At 42.8% G+C, this 19,454-nt stretch overlaps 1 protein-coding gene across 3 annotated transcripts in view; it reads left to right on the top strand.

The window, feature by feature from the left end:
- The window catches only part of LOC144500652 (pantothenate kinase 2, mitochondrial-like), a 40,123-nt gene extending 28,206 nt beyond the window's left edge, over window positions 1-11,917 (top strand). For 2 of the 3 annotated variants that reach the window (XM_078223949.1, XM_078223959.1), the window contains 4 exons: window positions 226-402; window positions 1,631-1,754; window positions 6,937-7,062; window positions 9,495-10,842. In XM_078223949.1, the coding sequence (XP_078080075.1) occupies window positions 226-402; window positions 1,631-1,754; window positions 6,937-7,062; window positions 9,495-9,545 (478 nt within the window). In that variant the 3' untranslated portion in view covers window positions 9,546-10,842. Of the gene's footprint in view, window positions 1-225; window positions 403-1,630; window positions 1,755-6,936; window positions 7,063-9,494 lie in introns of all 3 variants that reach the window. The other variant, XM_078223941.1, reaches the window with a different exon arrangement.
- Window positions 11,918-19,454: the final 7,537 nt, after the last annotated feature.

Consider the following 19,454-nt stretch of genomic DNA (forward strand, 5'->3'; position numbering starts at 1 on the left):
AAGGTAGTTCAAGTTGGCCAATTGCAGATGAGTGCCAAGGAAGTGGTGAAATATTTGGGGCAAGACTAGATGATTGCACTCCCTGTTGATTGATAACATGCCACTAGGGGGTGCAAGTGTTTTAGTGGAAGTATGTTAAAAATATTTATTTTGCTGTCACTTGGAATATTGAATGGAAAGTAATTGGCCTCTCCCTCAACCTGACTTTTGGAAATATCCTTTCAGTCTTGGAGGTGGGACCTTTCTTGGTCTGTGCTGTCTGCTGACCGGTTGCTCAACCTTTGAGGAAGCGCTCGAGATGGCATCACGTGGAGAGAGTACAAAGGTGGATAAATTAGTAAGAGACATCTACGGTGGAGACTATGATAGGTTCGGGCTTCCAGGCTGGGCGGTGGCCTCTAGGTGAGAGTATTTTTAATATCTGCTTTTTAAATTTTCGTCTCTTGGCTTAGGTAGTGTGATGCATTTGTTTCTCAAAAGGAAAACCTGGGCTGAATCTTAACTCCCAATAATAGGGGAATTGGTGTTGCCAGATGTTTAAAAAGTAAATTATGTGAATCAGAGGACTAGCCTGATCAGGGGAAGCTGGTTATGAGATTGCCTGTGTCATTGTATTAACCACGGGCAGCCAGGTCTTCCCAAGCCTTGGGGAAACTCGCAGCTTGAAGGAGATGAGATGGGCTGAATCCATCAGGTAAGTGGTTTTCAGCATTGCTTTCAGTGACACAAAGCAGGATTATTTCCTCCAGCGCTAACACGCTACCCAGGAGTCACCTCCCCATCCCCTCATGTTCTCCCCTTCTGCAGTATAGCTACCTGCTCTGAGTTTCGGCTCTGTGAATGAGACTTGCTAACAAAAATCCCTATGGCTGCCTGTGGGTGGAAAGCCACAAGAAATATTCAAATAGCCCTGAAGTTGAAACTCGTTCTTCTTTGTTTCCTGACTCCTCAGCAGCCCAGAATATACTTTCAGGATGAAATCCAGGCTGATTTTTAACTTGTATATCCATTTAATTTTTTTTAAAGTTAAAAGTTAAAGTTTATTTATTAGTCACAAGTAAGGCTTACATTAACACTACAATGAAGTTACTGTGAAATTCCTCTCGTCGCCACAGTCCGGCACCTGTTCGGGTCAATGCACCTAACCAGCACGTCTTTCAGAATGTGGGAGGAAACCCATGCAGACATGGGGAGAACATGCAAACTCCACACATACTGACCCAAGCTGGGAACCGAACCTGGGTCCCTGGCGCTGTGAAGCGGCAGTGCTAACCACTGTGCTATTGTGCCACACCACGTTGGTTAACTGCTCTGAATCTCCTCCACCTTTAAATCTTGATAGAATTATAGATATTTTTAGCACAATGGATACATGTTAAATGTATGGAAGGTTTCGAAAGAAAGTCATGCGGGATAATTACACTGGCGATCCCACTTCCAAGATATTTTCCTTGCCTTTAGAATAGGGAATATAATGTTTTTTGATCCATTGTGTAATCTCCCCCCCCCCCCCAATAAGTTTGTGAACTCCTAAAATGGCTTCCCAATGGTTATCATACATGCGATCAGCTGACTCAATGCTAACCTAAATTATAATTTCATGCTTCACTTTTTTTGTTTTCTCCTTCAGCTTTGGGAATATGATGAGCAAAGAGAAACGAGAAGCGGCGAGCAAAGAAGATTTAGCTCGAGCTACTTTGGTCACCATCACGAACAACATTGGCTCCATAGCCAGGATGTGTGCGTTAAATGAGGTTGGAACTTAGTTTGGAAGTCCTGTTAAATGTATTCCAAAGGAGAATTGGTGCATGGTTATCTTCTGTTCTGAGAGCTTTTAAATGTGTAGATGTTAATTGCATAGGACTTGGCGAACAAAAGACATCTGTTGCTTTCTGCAGTTCAAGCCACACACAAGGAGAAATGTAACTAAAATAAATATTTTTAAAATACAATTCCTCTGGCATTGATGTAGGGAAAACTTAAATGCTTAAATAATGATGCAGCAGGCTGATACTTTGCTCAGATTGTCCTTCTGAAAGAGTGCTTGCCACATGGGAGGAAATGATGCTTTGTGTTTTCAGCTTCTTTACAGTGCTGCCTTGTAGCATCCAGATCAAGCAGCATTGTACAGGGCTATGAAAGCACTGAGACCTGTACTGCAAGTGAAAATGTTTTTCTGCCTTTAGTAGTTCGTATCTGAATTTGGACCTTTCAGAAATAGTGATAAATCAGTAAATGTAATGAAGTTGTAAGCAATCAGTAATAAAAGTATTATATTTTTTATTTTAATCTACAGATGTACAAACCTGCAAAATTGTAGTCCATAGTTATAGCATACTGAAGGGTGTTTTCTTAACCATGGTTTCAGACTTGTACTTCACTCATTTAGCAGCACCTACTCGGAATGCTGTATGTTTTATTGATTCGTTCCGTTTTGAATCTCCTATCAGTCCAGGATATCCCTTAGTTTAATCAACATTTAAAAAAGTTTTTCTCAGTTTCTGTTTCATTTATTCATGGGAAATGGGTGTCGCTAGCTTGGTCAGCATTTATTGCCCTTCAACTTTCAGGGGGCATTTAAGAGTCTGTGTATCTGGAATTGATTATAAGCTAGACCAGGTAAAGATTTCCTTCCCTAAAGAATCAGATGGTTTTTACAACAATCGTTTCAAGCTCACCATTAGACCTTTATTCACATTCCACCATTTGCCATGGTGGGATTTGAACCCGGGTCCCCAGAGAATTATCCCGTGCCTCTGGATTACTTTTACATGTCGTCACCTCTGTTTTAATATATCAGAGAGAAATGTGAATTGTTTCATTATGGTAAGAATAGCAAGGCAATATGAAATGAGGGTGCAATTCTAAAGTGAGTGCGAACCAAGAGACCTGGAGTTATATCATTGAAGGTGCCAGGGCAGGTTGAGAAAGTGATTCATAAAACCCCCGGGATCCTGTAGTTTACAAATAAGCACATAAAGTACAAAAATAAGGAAGTTATGATGCTGTATAAAACACTGATTTGGGCTCAACTGGAGTATTGTGTCCAATTCTGGGCACCACACTTTAAGGAAGAATATAAAGACATTAAAGAAAGTGCAGAAAAGATTTGCAATAACAGTTCCAAGCATGATGTGGAATGACTGAAGAAGCTTGGGCTGTTTTTTAAGGAGAGAAGATTGAGAGTAGATTTGAAATCGAGGTTCTGGACAGAGTAGATTGGGAGAAACTGTTCCCAATGGTGTAAGGGTTGAGAACCAGAAGATACCTTCGGTGATTGGCAAAAGAACGCAAAGACACAACAGGAATAGTTTCTTGTGTACTGAGCAGTTAGCATCTGGAATATTCTGCTTGTGTGTGTGGTGGAGGCTTTAAAGAGAGGATAGGGTAGTTAGGAGAGAATTTTTCAGGGCTGCAGGGAAAGGGTGGGGATGGGACTGGCTGAGTTCATTTTGCAGAGTGCGGGCATGCACATATTGGGCCAGATGGTCACCATGATAACCATTGATTTTGTTTTCATCTGCCTTAGCTCTTCCCATTTTCAATTATTATTCAGGTTTTTCCTGCAACTCCTTAACTGATACAAGGATGTGTTTGCACTAGTGGGGGTACAGAGGAAATTCGCCAGGATGTTGCCGAGGATGGAGCATTTGAGCTATAAGGAGAGACTGGATAGGCTTGGATTTTTTCTTTCAAGCAGAGAAGCCAAAGGGGAGATATGATTGAGGTGTTTAAGGTTGAAGGCTATGGACAGATTGAATAGAAAGCAGCTGTTCCCCTTGGTTGAGGGGTCAATCACAAGGGGGCACAGTTTTAGGCTGAGGGAGATGAGATTGAGGGGATTTGAGAAAAAACATTTGAGGGTGGTGGGAATCTGGAAACATAGAAACTAGAAGCAGGAGTAGTCCATGTGGTTTCTATGATTTCAATGATCATATTCAATATCCTGATTCCCACCCCCTTCTCATATCACTTAATCCCTTTAGCCCCAAGAGCTGTATCTAATTTCGTCTTGAAATCAGGCAACGTTTTGGAATGCACTGCCTGGGAAAGTAGTGGAGGCTGGAACCTTAACCTTAAAAAAATATTTGGATGAGCACTTGAAATATCATAACATTCAAGGATGTGGGAGTAACGCACCTTTAGTGGTGGTTATTGTCAGTGCAGACTCAATGGGCTGATGGGCCTTTTCTGCACTCTGACTATATGACCCCATTCTTCACCTGGTTTGTATTGTATGCGGATATATTACATGCAAGAACCATATGGCTGACCAGGAATCAGAAACATGATGTAGATCTGTGGAAAGGCCCCAGTATCAATCCATGAAAAAGGGGCTTGGGAGAGCTAGGAGGGGACATGAGAAGTCCTTGGCGAGTCGGATCAAGGAAAACCCCACGGCTTTTTACTCTTATGTGAGGAATAAAAGAATGACCAGGGTGAGGTTAGGGCCGGTCAAGGACAGTAGTGGGAACTTGTGTATGGAGTCAGTGGAGATAGGCGAGGTGATGAATGAATACTTTTCTTCAGTGTTCACCAAGGAGAGGGGCCATGTTTTTGAGGAAGAGAAGGTGTTACAGGCTAATAGGCTGGAGGAAATAGATGTTCGGAGGGAGGATGTCCTGGCAGTTTTGAATAAACTGAAGGTCGATAAGTCCCCTGGGCCTGATGAAATATATCCTAGGATTCTTTGGGAGGCAAGGGATGAGATTGCAGAGCCTTTGGCTTTGATCTTTGGGTCCTCGCTGTCCACAGGGATGGTGCCAGAGGACTGGAGAATGGCGAATGTTGTTCCTCTGTTTAAGAAAGGGAATAGAAATGACCCTGGTAATTATAGACCGATTAGTCTTACTTCGGTGGTTGGTAAATTGATGGGAAAAGGTCCTTGGGGATGAGATTTACGACCATTTAGAAAGATGCGGATTAATCCGGGATAGTCAGCACGGATTCGTGAAGGGCAAGTCGTGCCTCACAAATTTGATTGAATTTTTTGAGGAGGTAACTAAGTGTGTTGATGAAGGTAGGGCAGTTGATGTCATATACATGGATTTTAGTAAGGCGTTTGATAAGGTCCCCCACGGTCGGCTTATGATGAAAGTGAGGAGGTGTGGGATAGAGGGAAAGTTGGCCGATTGGATAGGTAACTGGCTGTCTGATCGAAGACAGAGGGTGGTGGTGGATGGAAAATTTTCGGATTGGAGGCAGGTTGCTAGCGGAGTGCCACAGGGATCGGTGCTTGGTCCTCTGCTCTTTGTGATTTTTATTAATGACTTAGAGGAGGGGGCTGATGGGTGGATCAGTAAATTTGCTGATGACACCAAGATTGGTAGAGTAGTGGATGAGGTGGAGGGGTGTTGTAGGCTGCAAAGAGACATAGATAGGATGCAAAGCTGGGCTGAAAAATGGCAAATGGAGTTTAACCCTGATAAATGTGAGGTGATTCATTTTGGTGGACTAATTTAAATGTGGATTACAGGGTCAAAGATAGGGTTCTGAAGACTGTGGAGGAACAGAGAGATCTTGGGGTCCATATCCATAGATCTCTAAAGGTTGCCACTCAAGTGGATAGAGCTGTGAAGAAGGCCTATAGTGTGTTAGCTTTTATTAACAGGGGGTTGGAGTTTAAGAGCCGTGGGGTTATGCTGCAACTGTACAGGACCTTGGTGAGACCACATTTGGAATATTGTGTGCAGTTCTGGTCACCTCACTATAAGAAGGATGTGGAAGCGCTGGAAAGAGTGCAGAGGAGATTTACCAGGATGCTGCCTGGTTTGGAGGGTAGGTCTTATGAGGAAAGGTTGAGGGAGCTAGGGCTGTTCTCTCTGGAGCGGAGGAGGCTGAGGGGAGACTTGATAGAGGTTTATAAAATGATGAAGAGGATAGATAGAGTGAACGTTCAAAGACTATTTCCTCGGGTGGATGGAGCTATTACAAGGCGGCATAACTATAGGGTTCGTGGTGGGAGATATAGGAAGGATGTCAGAGGTAGGTTCTTTACGCAGAGAGTGGTTGGGGTGTGGAATGGACTGCCTGCAGTGATAGTGGAGTCAGACACTTTAGGAACATTTAAGCGGTTATTGGATAGGCATATGGAGCACACCAGGATGATAGGGAGTGGGATAGCTTGATCTTGGTTTCAGATAAAGCTCGGCACAACATTGTGGGCCGAAGGGCCTGTTCTGTGCTGTACTGTTCTGTGTTCTATGTATGTGAGTACGCAATACTGTGATCATTTGCCATTGGCAGAACAGGATGGGAGTTCCTCTCATGGCTTTCCTCATGCAGATTGAAAGCAGTCGTGCATTATATTTACACTTATGAACTCATTCTGAACTGCTTCGGTATTACTATTACATATAAGTTTTCCATTAGAATGATTTTTCACTCAAATCCTTTATCTATTAACTCATTGTCTGGATTTTGTATCGACCTTTCTGTAACCTCATCTAACCTTATGGTTCAATCTTAACCTTCAATCTCCAATTCCAACCTTGGGGCATGAAAGAAGGGAAAGCGTTCCACAAAAGTTCCTTCACTGGTAAAACTCGATGCCCTTTGCTCCATTTTGATTCCCCTTTTAAACTTACTTTCCCCTTCAATATATTTTGTCATTTTTCTTAGCCCTTCCATCAACATCCTAGGTGACAATTTTTTTGTGTTGGCACACAACTGAAAAACACACATGTTTATTCTAAGTAATACTGGAAAGCTTGTATTTTAAAATAGTGTAATTTGTCCTTTTCATGTGTGACTTGTTTAAAATAGTTCACTTTTCTACTACTAAGAACTGACTTTTTTCATTTGGATAATTGGGAAGTTTGGCGCTTTATTTTAAATCTAGGCAGTAAATGTTTTTGCTCATTTAAAAAATATTTTGCAATCTAATTGCAAGCTTATTTTGCTCCAAGGGTTGTAATTCATTATTTTTTTGTTTAGAACATTAACAGAGTGGTGTTTGTCGGTAACTTTCTAAGGATCAACACTTTGTCCATGAAATTACTGGCCTATGCATTGGAATACTGGTCAAAAGGGCAATTAAAGGGCCTTTTTATGGAACATGAGGTGAGTTTTTTTAAAGTTCTAATTATTTTGATTCCATTCAAAGGTTATTAATGTTTCCAACTGAGTGACCATATCTGGTGCATTGTCATACTAACTTGCTTCATAGGACATTGAGTACAATTCCCTATGTAGCAACATCCTTAATCTAGATAGGTGCCTGTTTTATTGCCATAGACCTAGAACCATAGAAAAGCTACAGCATGAAAGGAGACCATTCTTCCCATCTTGTCTATGCCAGCTCAAGGAATTCCAGGTGTCCTTTCTAATCCCACCTTCCTACACCCGGTCCATAGCCCTGTAGTGTACAGCACTTAAGGTGCAGATCCAGGTATTTTTTTAAAGAGTTTAGGGTCTCTGCCTCCATCACCAACCCGGGCAGCAAATTCCAGACACCCACCCCCCCCTTTGCACAAAAAGAAATTCTTCCTTGTATCCCCTCTACACCTACTGCCACTTATCTTGAATCTATATACCCTGGTTCTAGAATTCTCCACTAAGGAAAACAATTTTATCCTGTCCATTTTATCTCTTCCCCTCATAAATTTGTAGCCCCCTAGCAAGTCACCCCTCAGCCCTTCTTCCAAGAAAAACAACCGCAACCTATCCAATCTCTCATCATAGCTATACTTTTTTAGCCCTGGCAACATTCTTGTAACCAACACCTGGCCCACTGAATTTGCATGAAGGCTATTACCTTGTTCAGAAGGGGTGGCTGTGTCACTAGTTTAAATCCAGATAAATGGCAAAAAATAACTAAAATACAGCAACACTTTGATCCTGACATAAAAGCAAAATACTGCAATTGCAGTAAAATGTCCCTATTCCTATACTCAAATCGTCTTGCTATGAAGGCCAACATACCATTTGGCTTCTTTACTGTCTGCTGTACCTGCTCTTACTTTCAGTGACTGATGCACGAGAACACCAAGGTCACCAATCAGCATCACCCCTCAAGAAAACTGAATAGCTGGTGATTCCTCTCATAGCCAAACCTCACTGTGACTAATTGGCTGTTAGATATCAGGAAAAGCACGGTGCTTTATAAATACAGCAGCCCACCTCTAGGTAGCCCTATGTGTAATTCCTAAATGCAGAGGATGAATTATACCACACAACATTGAAGAGTTCTTAATCTCCTGTTTGTAAAAGATGCATTGTAAATTCCAAAACAAAATTGGGACATGCAGAGAGTCTATTTTGCATCTAGCTGTACAATTTCATGCTTAAACTACTTGAATTCTCACACTTCTCTGTAGTTGGTCACTGATGTGCTGGAACAGACAGACCATGGCTGGTCTTTGCCTAGCCCTTCCAGCCTGAATTCATTATTGACACTGTCCGAATATAGACATCTCAGATTTATTTAGAATTCCATGTGTGCTGTTTATATGCAACTCGTTTCCCAAAACTTAAATCAGGTGAATAATTTAAAACTTGTGCTCTCTAGCTTGACAATCTGTTCTGTTTCTGTCTGTTTTGCGTGTTTGCAATAGCTAGATATGTATTTAAAAGTTTTGTTCCTGAGGGGTGATTTTCCATATTTGAAGGGTTTGCTTTTCTTTGAACATAGTTTATTTGGATGATGGGTCTGCTATGTATATTTTACAGACTAATCTGAGAATTTGAGTGTCCATGTAGATGAATCACAAAAAAGGTTACCCATGCAGGAAGGTAAATGGATTGTTGGCTCTTGGGGAGAAAAGGATCAAAGGAGATGGTGGGGGAACGGTGGGATCAGGCTATTGAATTGCATGGTCAGCCATGATCGTCAATGGCGGAGCAGGCTGGAAGGGTAAATTACCTATTCCTATTTTCTGTTTCTATGTTACACTGGATAGGGAATCTAGAACAAGGAAGTTTTAAAAATAAGGCATCTCCCATTTAAGATCGAACTGAGGAGGAATTTCTTCTGAGGGTCATTAATCTTTGGAATTCTCTTCTACAGCACAGTAGAGGCTGGACCATTGAATGTATTCAAGCCTGGGTTAGACAGATTTTGGATTGACAAATGTGTTGAGAGTTATGGGGGATAGAAAATTGAGTTAAAGCAACTATCAAATCAGCATGACCTTACTGAATGGTGGAGCAGGCTCGATGGGCCTCCCATTGTTATCTTAATCAAGCACTACATTGACCATTCTTTTTGAACAGCTCATGAGATCCCATGATAACTAATTAACTGAAGCATTAAATTTTTCTCTGGTTTCTGTTGGAAAATGCACAAGTACGGAATAGCACAAAGCTCCATTATACACAAGTCTAGTTCTCTATAATGGCCTATTTTGTTCACATCAGCTCTCTATTTGTACATGTAATTCTTCGCTTGTTCAAGGATTTTCATCGAATGCCTTCACAAAATATGGAGAAGAAAAATGTCCGTCCTTTGCAGTTTGAGTTCAATTATATTTTCTTACATCCCTTTTTTGTTTCAGGGTTATTTTGGAGCAGTGGGTGCCTTGTTGGAGCTTGTCAACTCCATTTGAATCTTCGCGAGAAATTTCCTTGTGCCTGATGTTCACTCAGTTGTGTGGCTCCCACAACATGGCTGCAGTTGAAGAGAACCCAAGCACATTTTAATTCAAGTTGTAATGTAGCGAGATTCCTCCCAACTCTTTCACGGGGATGGGAGGAAGGGCTGTTTTTAATCTCTTTCAAATGAGCACCTTTATATGAAATAGTCTGTAAGCATCTGCACTTCCGTCTTTATATTTATTCCTGTAAAGCGTTTCCAACTCGAGGGACAATTGGGAGTTAGTTTGTATGTATCCAATGTTCGTTTTCCTTCTCATTTTTTGGAGAATTATTTTTCTAAACTTAAATCGCTATTTTGTTAAAAATTACATTGCAAATGCCGATGTCTGCATGAAAGGAAATCTGAGCAGGATTGAAATATTTTATTATTCAAGTGTTGTGGAGGGAAAGCAATGTCATTTTGGTCTTTGACCCAATTAACTGGTGATTTAGAATTTTACAGTTGAGTTTGCAAATTCACTTAACTGCTATGGTTTATGATGAATGGCAAATTAAAATCTATTTTTTTAGATGTGGGGAAATAGAAATACAGCTTATGTGATTCTATCATGCATCTATTCATTAATATTTCCAGTTTTTTGTGTGTTTTACTTTGTCCACCATCCCCCACCATTGCTTCACTGTCTTGTTTCCCATCAAATGCAGTGACTTCCAGAACTTTAATATTACTCTGAGGGGCATGGTGGTAGCTGCTTGCGTTCACTGAATGACAAGCTCATTTAGTCAGGCAGAGATTCAAGGCTTCAGCAAGTTTGAAATGCAGGGTGCTCCCATATTACCGTGCTTCATTGCCTTCTCTTTTTCTGTGAAAAAGAATTGGCTGGTCACTCCTTATTGCTAGTCTCTGCTGTTTAAGCATGCCGTAATGACACAAATTGTTAACTGTATTTAATGCCCTATAAAAAAGTAAGGAATGTATTACCAGTCCCCTTTGTATAAGTGATTGAGGCAGCTTCAGATTGCCCAGTGTCAAGTCTATAACACAGTTACGGATTTCTGAGAATCACTGCAAGCTGCTCGAGCTCGTGGTTTGCAACTCTGTGAACCCCTTGCTTCAGTTACTGTACAGTAATTGCTCCCAGATGTCTCACTTTATTCACGATAATTTGGTTATTCTGGGGGGGGAGAAAAAGTAATTTAGTGAGTCAGATGTTATAAGCATGTATTGAAATGATGCTGTGTATTCCACAACACCTTTATTTATTTGTACTGCACATGTAAAAAAAATAAATATATTTTACACATAGGAACTACTGAAGGTGGTGAACTTTTTAAAGTTTGTGTGGCAGCTTTCTCACTTTTGGCTGCTGAATTGCTTACGTGGGGTAATTTATCAAAATGTTAAAACTGAAATTAGAATTTTCTTCATGCAACGTTGTTTCAACGTAGAACACAAGTCCCTATTGAGGTGGAGGAGAAAAATGTGAATGGATCCAGTGAATGCATAAGGAAATGACCACATTGAGTGCTGTAAATCCTATATACCAACTTGGCTGGGAGAATGACCAGATCTTAGACTTACAGAATTTTGAATCGATCTGTTGCTGTATACATTCGAATTGCCAATGTTACTCAGTGCGGTGAGAAAGTGTCATGGTGTTGACCATTGAAACCCTGCTTCACGGCCAGTAAGTGTAACCAGATAAAGAGCCAGAGACTAAGTAAAAGTCTGTCACAATTTCAACTCTATTACTCGATTCGTGGATACAGTGTAAGCAGAATCTGAAAAACATGGGCAACTAATATAACCATGTGCTGCAGCGTTGCATTATCAAAGGTACACTTAAAGATCGATGCACTCACAATACATATCTAAATCGCCCAAGAAAACCTTGTATTAACTGTTGCCAGGCCACTTTTATGTAAGGATTGTTCTCTTGGTTGTAGTTTGGGAGTCTTCTTTGCAAAGGTTAGTCTGCAGTATCACTGATGATCTGACGCACCAATCTTTTTTCTTCAGCCTGAAAAGTAGCTTGAGTCACCTGCGAGCTGCTGACCATTGGTTGCAAGTGTGGCAATCACCTTCCAGGCTTTTGTTAAGACATGACCTTGTCTTGTGATTATTCCTTCTCTTCGTTGTGAGACATGATCTAGTCTTGTGATCTTTGTTGCTTACTCCGTTATTGGCCTGACTTTGCAACTGTTGTCAGAGCTGCTAACTTGAGGTATGTCTTGAAGCTCTTACCAGTTTGACCATTTTCCCCATCACATTCTGAATTAGAGTCTTAAATGTAGGGCGTCCGGCTACAATGGTGATGCAAAAGTGATGAAATATGGATGATATCATGAGATAGGATGCTATTAAAATGATATTTTTGCGCACAAAATCAAACTGCCATGTATTTTGTAAACCATGTCTGGGCAGCACCTAAGAGAAAGGAAAGAATAGGGTACTCTTTGCAATTGGTAAATTTAGTAGTCAGAGAGCTGAGAGCTAGGAAGCAGTTTAGATACAGACGAGGTGTTCAAGAAGCAGCAGCAAGAAAGAGAGGGGCAGCCATCTTCAGGAAACAGCTAAAGCAAGCCAGTTTGTGCAAGAGATAGTTTTCACTAAACCAAGGTCCTGGTCACTTAAACTGTACGGTGTGGTAATCACTGACTAGACTCCAACTAGAGAGGGGGCTATACTGGACCTAGTACTGGGGAATGAGCCCGGTCAGGTCATCAAAGTTGCAGTAGAAAAACATGTGGCAAATAGTGACCACAATTCTGTAAACTTTAGGATAGTAATGGAAAAAGATGAGTGTTGTCCTATGGGTAAGGTGCTGAATTGGGGGAAGGCTAACTACAGCCGGATTAGGCAGGATTTGGTGGCTGTTGATTGGGAGAGGCTGTTTGAGGATAAATCCACATCTGGCATGTGGGAGTCTTTTAAGGAGCAGTTGATAGGACTGCAGGACAGGCATCTGAAGGTGGACAAGTCCCCGGGTCCGGATGGAATGCATCCCAGGGTATTGAAAGAAATGTCAGAGGTAATAGTGGATGCGTTAGTGATTATTTATCAAAACTCGTTGCATTCTGGGGTAGTGCCGGTTGATTGGAAAACGGCTAATGTTACGCCGCTGTTTAAAAAAGGAAGGAGACAAAAGGCGGGTAACTATAGGCCGGTCAGCTTAACGTCTGTAGTAGGGAAAATGCTGGAATCCATTATTAAAGAGGAGATAGCAGGGCATCTGGATAGAAATGGTTCGATCAATCAGACGCAGCATGGATTCATGAGGGGAAAGTCGTGCTTGACGAACATGTTGGATTTTTATGAAGATGTGACTAGGGCGGTTGATGGAGGAGAACCGGTGGATGCGGTGTTTTTGGATTTCCAAAAGGCGTTTGATAAGGTGCCCCATAAAAGGCTGCTGAAGAAGATTAGGGCACACGGAGTTGGGGGTAGTGTGTTAAAGTGGATTGGGGACTGGCTATCCGACAGGAAGCAAAGAGTCGGAATAAATGGGTGTTTTTCCGGTTGGAGGAAGGTAACTAGTGGCGTGCCGCAGGGATCGGTACTCGGGCCGCAACTGTTTACCATTTATATAGATGATCTGGAGGAGGGGACGGAGTGTAGGGTAACGAAGTTTGCAGACGACACAAAGATAAGTGGAAAAGTGAATCGTGTGGAGGACGGAGAAGATCTGCAGAGAGATTTGGACAGGCTGAGTGTGTGGGCGAGGATATGGCAAATGGAGTATAACGTTGATAAATGCGAGGTTATACACTTTGGAGGAAATAATAACAAATGGGATTACTATCTCAATGGAAACAAATTAAAACATGCTACCGTGCAAAGGGACCTGGGGGTCCTTGTGCATGAGACGCAAAAGCCCAGTCTGCAGGTACAACAGGTGATCAAGAAGGCAAATGGGATGTTGGCCTATATTGCGAGGGGGATAGAATATAAAAGCAGGGATGTCTTGATGCACCTGTACAGGGCATTGGTGAGGCCGCAGCTGGAATACTGTGTGCAGTATTGGTCCCCTTATATGAGGAAGGATATATTGGCATTGGAGGGAGTGCAGAGAAGGTTCACCAGGTTGATACCGGAGATGAGGGGTTTGGATTATGAGGAGAGGCTGAGGAGATTGGGTTTGTACTCGTTGGAGTTTAGAAGGATGAGGGGGGATCTTATGGAGACTTATAAGATAATGCGGGGGCTGGATAGGGTGGAGGCGGAGAGATTCTTTCCACTTAGTAAGGAAGTTAAAACTAGAGGACACAGCCTCAAAATAAAGGGGGGTCGGTTTAAGACAGAGTTGAGGAGGAACTTCTTCTCCCAGAGGGTGGTGAATCTCTGGAATTCTCTGCCCACTGAGGTGGTGGAGGCTACCTCGCTGAATATGTTTAAAGCGCGGATGGATGGATTCCTGATCGGTAAGGGAATTAAGGGTTATGGGGATCAGATGGGTAAGTGGTACTGATCCACGTCAGATCAGCCATGATCTTATTGAATGGCGGGGCAGGCTCGAGGGGCTAGATGGCCTACTCCTGCTCCTATTTCTTATGTTCTTATGTTCTTATCTGCCTGTAAAGAGGAAGGATAGGAAAGGTAGGATTCGGGAGCCGTGGATAACCAGTGAAATTGTGGGTCTAATCAAAAAGAAAAAAGAGGCATACATGAGGTCCAGGCAGCTAAAAACAGATGGAGCACTGGAGGAATACAGAGAAAGTAGAAAATAACTCAAACAGGGACTTAGAAGAGCAAAAAGGGGTCACAATGTCCTTGGCAGAAAGGATTAAGGAGAATCCTAAGGCATTTTATACATATGTTAGGAACAAGAGGGTTGTTAGGGAAAGAATTGGACCTCTCAGGGACAAAGGAGGGGAATTATGCTTAGAACCAAAGGAAGTAGGTGAGATCCTAAACGAATACTTTGCATCAGTATTCACAAAGGAGAGGGACATGTTGACTGGTAGTGTCTCAGAGAGATGTGTTGATCCATTAGAAAAAATCTCAATTACAAGGGAGGAAGTGTTAGGTTTTTTAGGAAACATCAAGACAGACAAATCCCCAGGGCTGGATGGCATCTATCCTAGACTCCTCAGGGAGGCGAGAGATGCAATTGCTGGGCCTCTAACAGAAATCTTTGTCTCTTCACTGGACACAGGTGAGGCCCCAGAGGATTGGAGGATAGCAAATGTGGTCCCGTTATTTAAGAAGGGTAGCAAGGATAACCCGGGTAATTGTAGGCCGGTGAGCTTGACGTCCGTGGTAGGGAAGTTGTTGGAGAAGATTCTTAGCGATAGGATATATGCGCATTTAGAACTGAATAATCTCATTAGCGATAGACAACATGGTTTTGTACGAGGGAGGTCATGCCTCACAAATTTGGTTGAGTTTTTTGAGGAGGTGACAAAAACGATTGATGAAGGAAGGGCCGTGGATGTAGTCTATATGGATTTTAGTAAAGCGTTTGACAAGGTCCCTCGACGCAGGCTGGTGCTAAAGGTTAAATCTCACGGGATGAAAGGTGAGCTAGCTAGGTGGGTGGAGAACTGGCTTAGCCATAGAAGACAGAGGGTAGCAGTGAAGGGGTCTTTTTCCGGTTGGAAGTCTGTGACTAGTGTCCCGCAGGGCTCTGTACTGGGACCTCTGCTGTTCGTGATATATATAAATGATTTGGAGGAAGATGTAGCTGGTGTGATCAGTAAGTTTGTGGATGACACAAAGATTGCTGGAGTTGCGGATAGTGATGAACATTGTCAGAGAATACAGCAGGATATAGATAGGCTGGAACATTGAGCAGAGAAATGGCAGATGGAATTTAATCCAGATAAATGCGAAGTGATGCATTTCGGTAGATCTAATGTAAGGGGGAGCTATACAATAAATGGCAGAACCATCAGGAGTATAGACACACAGAGGGACCTGGGTGTACAAGTCCACAGATCCTTAAAGGTGGCAGCACAGGTGGAGAGGGTGGTGAAGAAGGCATATGGCATGCTTGCTTTTATTGGACGGGGCATAGAATATAAAAGTTGGCATATGATGTTGCAGCTGTATAGAATGATGGTTTGGCCACATTTGGAATACTGCGTCCAGTTCTGGTCGCCACACTGCCAGAAGGACGTGGAGGCTTTGGAGAGAGTACAGAGAAGGTTTACCAGGATGTTGCCTGGTATGGAGGGTCTTAGCTATAAGGAGAGATTAGGTCAACGGGTTGTTCTCCCTGGAAAGACGGAGGATGAGGGGCGACCTAATAGAGGTGTATAAAATTATGAAGGGCATAGATAGAGTGAACAGTGGGAAGCTTTTTCCCAGGTCGGAGGTGACGAACACAAGGGGTCACGGGTTCAAGGTGAGGGGGGCAAGGTTCAACACAGATGTCGGGGACGTATTTTACACAGAGGGTGGTGGGGGCGTGGAATGCACTACCAAGCAAGGTGATTGAGGAGGACACGCTGGGATCGTTTAAGACTTATCTACATAACCATATGAACAGACTGGGAATAGGACGATACAAAAGAATGGTCTAGTTGGGCACATGAGCGGCGCAGGCTTGGAGGGCCGAAGGGCCTGTTCCTGAGCTGTATTGTTCTTTGTTCTTTGTTTTCTTTAGATTTGACCAATAGGTTTGTGGTTGTTGCGGAAATGGGGGTCTCAGCAGCATTTAGGTGCAGGGGGAAACAGATAATTTTGGGTTGCGGGACTTAGTGCTTTTAATTTACTGAACTCTAAGATTGTCCTCTGCAGTATTTTATTATCTACCATTTTAACATATACTTGTTTAACAAAAGATATGTCTGAGTGGGGCGGCACGATAGCACAGTGGTTAGCACTGCTGCTTCACAGTTCCAGGGACCTGGGTTCGTTTCCCGGCTTGGGTCACTGTCTGTGTGGAGTTTGCACATTCTTCCTGTGTCTGCGTGGGTTTCCTCCGGGTGCTCCGGTTTTCTCCCACAGTCCAAAGATGTGTGGGTTAGGTTAATTGGCCATGCTAAATTGTCCCTTAGTGTCCTGGGATGTGTAGCTTCGAGGGATTAGCGGGTAAATATGTGGGGATATGGGGATAGAGCCTGGGTGGGATTGTGGTCGGTGCAGACTCGATGGGCCGAATGGCCTCTTTCTGCACTGTAGAGTTTCTGATTCTATGAGTTCTCTGTTTCTGCAAACATTTCTCGTTAATATCCAAAAAAATACTTAAACCAGTGTTTTAGGTTGGGACACCCTCGCACACAAGTGGGGTTTCGTAACAATGGTTTATTTTGCATGTATACATAATTAAATTGCCATGTGTTTCATGTTTACATAATTTGGTGTAAATAACACAATGTTCCCTAATTGTTGGGGGTAGTGAAATGGTTGATGCATCAACCATGTTAGATTTGGTGCCAAAAGTAGGAGTGTTTCATTTCCAACGTTGATGTTTGTTCTTTTTCTTCTCTTTTCACTTAGTGAAATTTTGCAAAGTCCTTGGGAGCCATTGGAAGTGTTTTGGTCTTCTGTTTCCACCAAGTAGGCATTAGAATATTAGAACATTAGAACACCACCTTTTGATGTTGGCCTTTTGCTCCGAACTGGGTTATGTTGCTCAACGATTTGTAGTAGTACTTCATATTTAGAAACATTAAAAGATAGGAGCAGAAGTAGGCCATTCAGCCAGCTTTGCCATTCAATGTGACCAGGGCTGATCCTGTATCCCAATGCCATACTCCTTTCTCCCCATACCCTTTGATAGCTTTAGTGTCTAGATTCAGCGACTTGGTATCCAGAGCTTTGTATGGTCGAGACTTCCTAGGTTAGAGTAAAGATAGACATAGAACATAGAACATTACAGCGCAGAACAGGCCCTTCGGCCCACGATGTTGCACCGACCAGTTAAAAAAAAACTGTGACCCTCCAACCTAAACCAATTTCTTTTCGTCCATGAACCTATCTACGGATCTCTTAAACGCCCCCAAACTAGGCGCATTTACTACTGATGCTGGCAGGGCATTCCAATCCCTCACCACCCTCTGGGTAAAGAACCTACCCCTGACATCGGTTCTATAACTACCCCCCCTCAATTTAAAGCCATGCCCCCTCGTGCTGGATTTCTCCATCAGAGGAAAAAGGCTATCACTATCCACCCTATCTAAACCTCTAATCATCTTATATGTTTCAATAAGATCCCCTCTTAGCCGCCGCCTTTCCAGCGAAAACAATCCCAAATCCCTCAGCCTCTCCTCATAGGATCTCCCCTCCATACCAGGCAACATCCTGGTAAACCTCCTCTGCACCCTCTCCAAAGCCTCCACATCCTTCCTGTAATGTGGGGACCAGAACTGCACACAGTACTCCAAGTGCGGCCGCACCAGAGTTGTGTACAGTTGCAACATAACGCTACGACTCCTAAATTCAATCCCCCTACCAATAAACGCCAAGACACCATATGCCTTCTTAACAACCTTATCTACTTGATTCCCAACTTTCAGGGATCTATGCACACATACACCTAGATCCCTCTGCTCCTCCACACTATTCAAAGTCCTCCCGTTAGCCCTATACTCAACACATCTGTTATTCCTACCAAAGTGAATTACCTCACACTTCTCCGCATTAAACTCCATCCGCCACCTCTCGGCCCAACTTTGCAACCTGTCTAAGTCTTCCTGCAAACTACGACACCCTTCCTCACTGTCTACCACACCACCGACTTTGGTGTCATCAGCAAATTTGCTAATCCACCCAACTATACCCTCATCCAGATCATTAATAAATATTACAAACAGCAGTGGCCCCAAAACAGATCCCTGAGGTACACCACTTGTAACCGCACTCCATGATGAATATTTACTATCAACCACCACCCTCTGTTTCCTATCCGCTAGCCAATTCCTGATCCAATTTCCTAGATCACCCCCAATCCCATACATCTGCATTTTCTGCAGAAGCCTACCATGGTGAACCTTATCAAACGCCTTACTAAAATCCATATATACCACGTCCACTGCCTTGCCCCCATCCACCTCCTTGGTCACTTTCTCAAAAAACTCAATAAGGTTAGTAAGGCACGACCTACCTGCCACAAAACCATGCTGACTATCACCTATCAATTCATTACTCTCCAAATAACTATAAATCCTATCCCTTATAATTTTTTCCAACATCTTGCCGACAACAGAAGTGAGACTCACCGGTCTATAATTCCCGGGGAAGTCTCTGTTCCCCTTCTTAAACAATGGGACAACATTCGCTAACCTCCAATCTTCTGGTACTATACCAGAGGCCAACGACGACCTGAAGATCAGAGCCAGAGGCTCTGCAATCACTTCTCTTGCCTCCCAGAGAATCCTTGTTTTTTTTTTCTCACCTCAGTCCTCAATGGCTTAGACTATCCTGAGACCATGACCCATTGTTCTTGACCTCAGAACCAGGGAAGGATTGTTCCTGCATCCCCAGTCTGTCCAACTCTGTCTGAAGTTGCAATGAAATTCCCCCTCATTCTTCTCCAGTGAATACAGGCCTAGTCAACCTGATCTCTCTTCGTACGACAGTCCTGCTATCTTAGGCATCAGTTTGGTGAACTTTTGTTGTGCTCCATATATGGGAAGTACATTTTCTGAGGTAAGGTGACCAAAACTGCACATTACTTCAGGTATGGTCTCACCAAGACCCTGTACAGCTGCAGTAAGACATCCTTGCTCCTGTACTTGAGTCCTTTTGCAATGAAGGACAATAGGGGAGTTGTATTTTTGATTAAGGGGAGCATCATGGCAGTAGTCAGAGATGAAATAACCGAGGGATCATCCGGCAAGGCTTTGTGGGTGGAACTAAGAAATAAGGGGGTGGTGACATTATTGGGATTGTACTATAGGCCTCCAAATATTCAATGGGAATTAGAACAAATATGCAGGGAGATTGGGGAGACTTGCAAGAGTTATAGCGTCAT

Source organism: Mustelus asterias, chromosome 1 (genome assembly GCF_964213995.1).
Source record: "Mustelus asterias chromosome 1, sMusAst1.hap1.1, whole genome shotgun sequence".
Taxonomy (NCBI): Eukaryota; Metazoa; Chordata; class Chondrichthyes; order Carcharhiniformes; family Triakidae; genus Mustelus; species Mustelus asterias.